At 49.1% G+C, this 5960-nt stretch overlaps 1 protein-coding gene across 1 annotated transcript in view; it reads right to left on the bottom strand.

Annotated features, from left to right (window-relative positions):
* Positions 1–3617: 3617 nt before the first annotated feature.
* Positions 3618–5960, bottom strand: part of GPKOW (G patch domain and KOW motifs) — a 7830-nt gene continuing 5487 nt past the window's right edge. Inside the window, exons 7-11 of the mRNA XM_008587142.1 lie at positions 5142–5271; positions 4809–4932; positions 4646–4715; positions 4066–4151; positions 3618–3968 (exon numbers count right to left, since the gene is read on the bottom strand). Of these exons, the coding sequence (XP_008585364.1) occupies positions 3834–3968; positions 4066–4151; positions 4646–4715; positions 4809–4932; positions 5142–5271 (545 nt within the window). The 3' untranslated portion in view covers positions 3618–3833. The remainder of the gene's footprint in view (positions 3969–4065; positions 4152–4645; positions 4716–4808; positions 4933–5141; positions 5272–5960) is intronic.

Genomic DNA, 5960 nt, shown 5'->3' with positions numbered 1-5960 from the left:
GCTAAAAAAAAAAAATAAATAAAAAACAAATAAATTTACCCACAAACACACACACACACACACACACACACACACACAAAAAACCGGGGGTGGGGGGTGGGGAAGAAGATATAACAACTATACTTTTTTTGAAGTTGTTACAACAAGCAAACGGAAAGGACATTCTTGGGGGGGGAGGGGAGAGAGGGAGGAGGGCGGGAGGTGTCGGTGAAGGGCCATAATAATCATATACATTGTATATTGACAAAATAAAAATTAAAAAAAAAAAAAAAGAAAAAGAAAACGAGAACAAGATCCTGTTTTGGTTGTAGACTGCTGTCTTCTTGTATCCTCACATGAGCAAAAGAGGGCTACAGAGCTATCTGGGGTCCCTTTCATTTATTTATTTATTTATTCTTAAAAAAGATGACTAGTAAGGGGATCTTAACCCTTAGCTTGGTGTTGTCAGCACCATGCTCAGCCAGTGAGCGAACTGCCCATCCCTATATAGGATCTGATCCCATGGTCCTGGTGTTATAAGTACCGCACTCTTCCGAGTGAGCCACGGGCCAGCTCTTGGGGTCTTTTATAAGGGCACTAATAGTTTACTTCTTATAGTTATTGCTCATTGTCTCTTAGCCCCACTGGAACGTCAGCTCCACAAGGGCAAGGATCTGTGTTTGGTTTGCTCGTGGCTAAATCCCTAGTACCTATGATCATGCCTGGCATATAGTGGAGACTTGATAATTGTTGAATGAATGACTTACTCCCTACTGTATCCCTAGCATGCAGGACAGTACCTGGCATACAGAAGGGGCTCAGTAGGTGTTTGTTGAATGAATTGGGGCAATAGTGGCTCTTGGTGAAGACCCACCCCCCTTGTATAGCTTTACAAGTTGTTAGATACTTTATCCCTGTGTGTGGTACTACAGACATGGAGGTGAAGAGGCTGCAGCGTGGGGGTGGAGGGGAGCATCCCCTTGCTGAGAAAGGAATGTCAGAAAAGAGAATCTACCTGTACACATCTGCCACCAAGCTCAGTCCCAGCAGCCCCAATCACCCAAATAATTGACTTCTCTCTGAAAGGTTAAGAAGCTGCTTCTTGAGTCTGCTGCCACAAATTCAAGGCTCTGTGTCTGAGCAGTTTTTAATGGAGGCAGCACCCTGCCAGAGAAACTTCTGGAGACTTGGCAAGAGGCAAGTATTTTTTTTACCCACATCTTGTTCAATCCCTGTGATGTGGAAGAAGCCAGTCTGGACAAATTGTACAGGTCACAGTCCCAGCTTGTGAGTGGCCTGGGGAGAATTCATGGGCTCACAGAAGCTGTTGCTGCAGAAACTGCTGCCACCGGAGCAACCTTGGCAGCAGGCAAAGGCCAGGCAGCAAGCCGAGAGAAAACTGCACAGATGCAAAGGGTCTTTTGAAACAAGTCTTTGTGCACAATGAACAAGGGGCATATTGGGAAAGCCTCCTTATATTGTCCACATTTTTCTGAATCTAAGGAACCCTGTCCTCAAAATGAGGGACCAAGAGCGCTCCTCTTAAGGCAAAGCACAAAAAGTCCCAGTGGTCTGTCAGGGGAGACCAGGCACTCTGCCCGGGGTTAGGTGTTCTGGACAAAGGGCCATATTCAAGAACTTCAGGCCCCATTTTCAAATGCAAGCTTGGGGAAAACATTAATTCCAGGAAATCTGAAGCTGATGAAAGATCTATTTTAGTATTGTGGCTCATGGAGGAGATGGAGGGAATGTCTTAATGGCTAGGTTATGGCATGTTTCAGGGCAGACACAGAGTACCAGCGCCATCCCCTGGGGAGCTTTTAGTCCTTCTAGAGGGTGTTTCCAAGACTGGTTTATTATGATTTGGAGGAAGGAAAAGGCCTTCCTAACTGGGTGAAGTACATACACTGTAGGAAGCTGACTACCAGTGTGAAGTTGGGAACCTCCCCCAAGAATAAAAATACAACCCAGCCTGGAATTCTGAGGGTGGTGTTTGCAATCCCAGTTATGAACGAAGTACTGGAGAACTGCAGAAACTGGGGGTGGAGGTTTGCACTCCACTGTCTGCCTTAACGATCCTGTTTGGCCAATCTTGAAAACAGATGAATTCTGGAATTAATTAGGGATGATAAATTAAATCGGTCTGTGGCAACTGTACTTCATATCCTGGTTATTATTTTGGAAGGTTTTTCTAAATCATTCTTTACTGGACACATGGACATTGATCTGGGCAACTCTTTTTTTCTATACCTGTTTGTTTTGGCTATAGTTTGCCTCTGCTCGGCAGGAGCAATTTACTTTTGTCATCCTGCTCTAGGGGTAAGTGTTTCAATTCTCCAGCATTGTGCCATGTTCTGACCTATCTGGAGTTTATACCAGTGGCCTCGATCTTCAATACCAGTTATTGTACCAATGACTTAGTGACTGGGGATTGTCTCAGTCCATTTTCTGTTGCTGTAACTGAATGCCTGAGACTCAGTAATTTATAAAGAAAATAAATTTATTTCTTACAGTTCTGGAAGCTAGGAAGTCCATAGTCAAAGGGGTGCATCTGGTGAGGGCCTTCTCGCTGGTGGGGACTCTGCAGAATCCCAAGGTAGTACAGGGCACCACATGGTGAGGGGGCTCATGAGAGATGGCTAAACTGCCTCTTAGACCCACTCTCATGATAACCCCCTCCCTTGATAACCCATTAATCCATTCATGAGGACAGAGCCTTCATGACCCAATCACCCCCCAAAGGTCCCACCTCTCAACACTGCTGCACTGGGGACCAAGTTTCCAACACAAACTTTTGGGGGACACATTCAAACCACAGTAGGGATTATTTAGAAAAAAATGTGTCTAAAGCTCTGACTTGCCTCATTGATTTTATATCTCAGGTCATTAAACAGGAAAACGTCTGAAGATTCTCTCACAACAACCTTTTTAAGAATATCGGGCCGGCCCGGTGGCGCACTGCTACAGTGCGCTGCTTGGGAGCGCGGCGGCACTCCTGCCGAGGGTTCGGATCCCACATACAGACCGGTTCCTGCTCACTGGCTGAGCGAGGTGCGGGCACGACACCGAGGGTTGCGATCCCGTTGCCGGTCCCGGTCCGGTACGGGTGCGACACTGAGGGTTGCGATCTGTTGCTGGACACGAAAAAAGACAAAAAGGGAAAAAAAAAAAAAGAATATAGTTACCTGGCACAACCAGAGAAATTCTATCAGAGACAGACAAAACTTTTTATCTCTAAGCCAAAGTTGTGGGACTAAAATGGGGGCCCAGAAATGAACTGGCTTCTTTGAAAATTAGAGCTAACACATCCCATTTGTGGGAAGAAGCCTCCATTCCTGTTAACTCCCAAATCGGCTCAAGATATTCTCTGGGGGTCTGCTCTGGACCAAGAGTGAAAGCAGGTCCCGCTGCTAGAGTTCTCACTCAGGAAGTTGTTCAGAGATGTGGCGGCATTCCAGATTCCATAGCATCAGTGCAGGAGTCAGATTTCATAGTTTCCTTATTCCAAGAGTAAGCTCATAATCTAATAAGTCTTTTAACTTGTCCTGCACCTGAGCACAACAGGGAGGTGAGGCTGAAAATAAAATGGTTCCCACCTCAGTCAGTTCAGGACCCCACTTATGATGTCATCCTTCTACTAACTATTTGAAGTAGTTTTTATTATACACTAAATCTTGATAAATATTGGGTTTGTTTTTAGCCTCTCTTCTGGTCCGTCCATCCATTTCTCTGTCCCTGTCCCGGGACTATGCTGCAAGCAGAGGATGGAGTAATTATCTTCCCATTTCTTGAAGGCAACTTTTTCATACAGTACAGAACTGGTAACAGCCTGGGGGTGGGAGTGGTCCCATGGGTCAGTCTTCGTCTGTGTCAATGGGGCCCATGTACTGGCACACAGCATCGTAGTGAAGCTCCACCAACTGGTTCTCTCTCTGCAGTTGCACCAAAGCCCGGCTCCGTGCTCTGTCCTGGCCCAGCAGGTGTCCCATCTGAAGCAGGGATGGGGTAGACTCAGCAAGGCCAGCCCAGACCCTGGGACATCCCATGGATGACCCCCAACCCTCCACTTCCAGGTTTGGGACTCACCCTTCCAGCCTGTGGTCCTAGCACCACCATCACACGGTTGCCTTCCACCTTGGGAACCAGGGTCTCCAGCATGTCTTCCCTCAGGCCTGCAGATGAGGAAGAGGGGAGTGAGGCCTGAAGCAAGGGCCAGCCCAGCCAGGGTCCTGTCAGAGAGGCCTTTCCTGTATTCCCTGGAGCTACTCTACACCCTGCTGACAGATGGAGTTTCCACAGACCAGGAAACGTAAGGAGCAGTTCACAGAGATGCCTGTAATTAAGGGAGCATTTACATACAGTGGTGGTGGGCATGTTGTAAGTCCTGCCCTGCAATGGGAGCTCAATATGCCTCCCCCCATCAAGGTGCCAGTCACAAGAGAGAGAAATAGCAGCTTCCATGTAATTTGACAGACGGCGAGGGTGGGGCTCAGATAATCACCACCATGGAAGCATCTAATGTTCTGCAAGAGGATGCTGGGCCTTGCAAAGAATCTAAACCCTGCCCAACCTCCCAGCCTTGCCAGGGCCAGGCTCTTGGCCTCAGACACCCTTCTCCATCAGCCTCCAGGATGATAAGGCCCCAGCTGCCATCACTCAGACTCACCTTCCAGGACTCGGCCTTCATCTGTCCGACACACACAGGTATCTGGGCTCACGACATCCTCAATTGTCATCTGGGGAGACAGGTCAGGGGATGTGAGATGTTAGAGAGTTAAGGGGGCCCACCCCCTGGGGGAGGAAGGGGACCCAGGCTGCGAGGTTCCTGCCTTGGTATTGTAATACTGGCCGCCTTTGTACAGCTTGTCCACAAACCGCACACGCAGGTCCCTGTGCAACCAGTGCTGATTCTTGGAGGCTGCTTTTTCATTCTTGGCTGAAGGCCCAACCTGTCTGTGGAGAGGGGGTCAGCACCAGGCTTATTAGCTCTTCATCAGACGCACTTTCTAGTTGCCCTCCCTTTGCCTATGCTGTGAAACCCACCCATAATGCTGTTCCTTGTTCCTTCTACAAGCCTGCCTTGCCCTGGAAGCCTGCTCTGACTGCTCAGGCCTGCGTGCACCCATGCCCTCTTCCCCAACCCCAGATGTCCAGGATTTCACCTGTCTGGAAGGTGTTTCCGCTTCCTATCTGAGTCCTCCCACTGGACATGGAGGTCCTGATTCTGGAGGGCCTTCCAAGACGAGGAGGCTGTTCCATTCTGTTGCCCTGGGGAACTTTTGCTCACCTGGCCTGTTCAAGGGGGTGTGGGGAGAACCAGGAAAGAGCCTCAGTGTCTCACTGCCCTTTCCTTCCAAGGTCACACATCAACCTAGGGCCATCTCCCACCTGCCAAAGTGCCCCTTCTCACCATTAAGCTTTTGCCTCGGCTATTAAAAGGCCTCTTCCTTTCCTCTCAACTATTTCAGCCTTCTCCAGGAAGCCTCCCCAACCACCCCAGCCCACACTGACGGCGCTCACCTGAGTCTGCTTAGTGTGAGCTGGAGTCCTTGAGAGCTCTGTCTGTACCCATCTGTCAAACTGCCCCATCCTCCTGACATGCCTCTGCCTGGGCTCTTCGGCCTGCCTAGAGTTCCTTCCTCCTCGGTCACACCCTAATCCTAGCAGTCTCACTCCCTGGCAAAATAGAGATTCATCACCCCAAACAGACAAAGATCTCCTGAAGGTAGGAATTGGTTTTTACACCTGTTTCTTCCCTCTCAGAGAGAGGTTAAAGACCCAGGGGTAGTATTTCAACCTTCTTCAATCAAATGGGATAAACCACTTACGTCCATTCTCACTTCCTGACCTCTGACCAGAAGTCATACCTGCTAGGCAGACTCTGCCCCTCCCCCCCTGCAGATCTCAACGCCACCCCATGAGACAGGCCCTGCCAACCCCAGAAATGCTTCTCCCTCCTTCCCATACCCCCCCCCCCCCCC

Source organism: Galeopterus variegatus, unplaced genomic scaffold (assembly GCF_000696425.1).
Source record: "Galeopterus variegatus unplaced genomic scaffold, G_variegatus-3.0.2 Scaffold4257, whole genome shotgun sequence".
NCBI lineage: Eukaryota > Metazoa > Chordata > Mammalia > Dermoptera > Cynocephalidae > Galeopterus > Galeopterus variegatus.
Note: the sequence above shows the minus strand (reverse complement) of the source record. Positions and strands in the feature narration are given on the sequence as shown.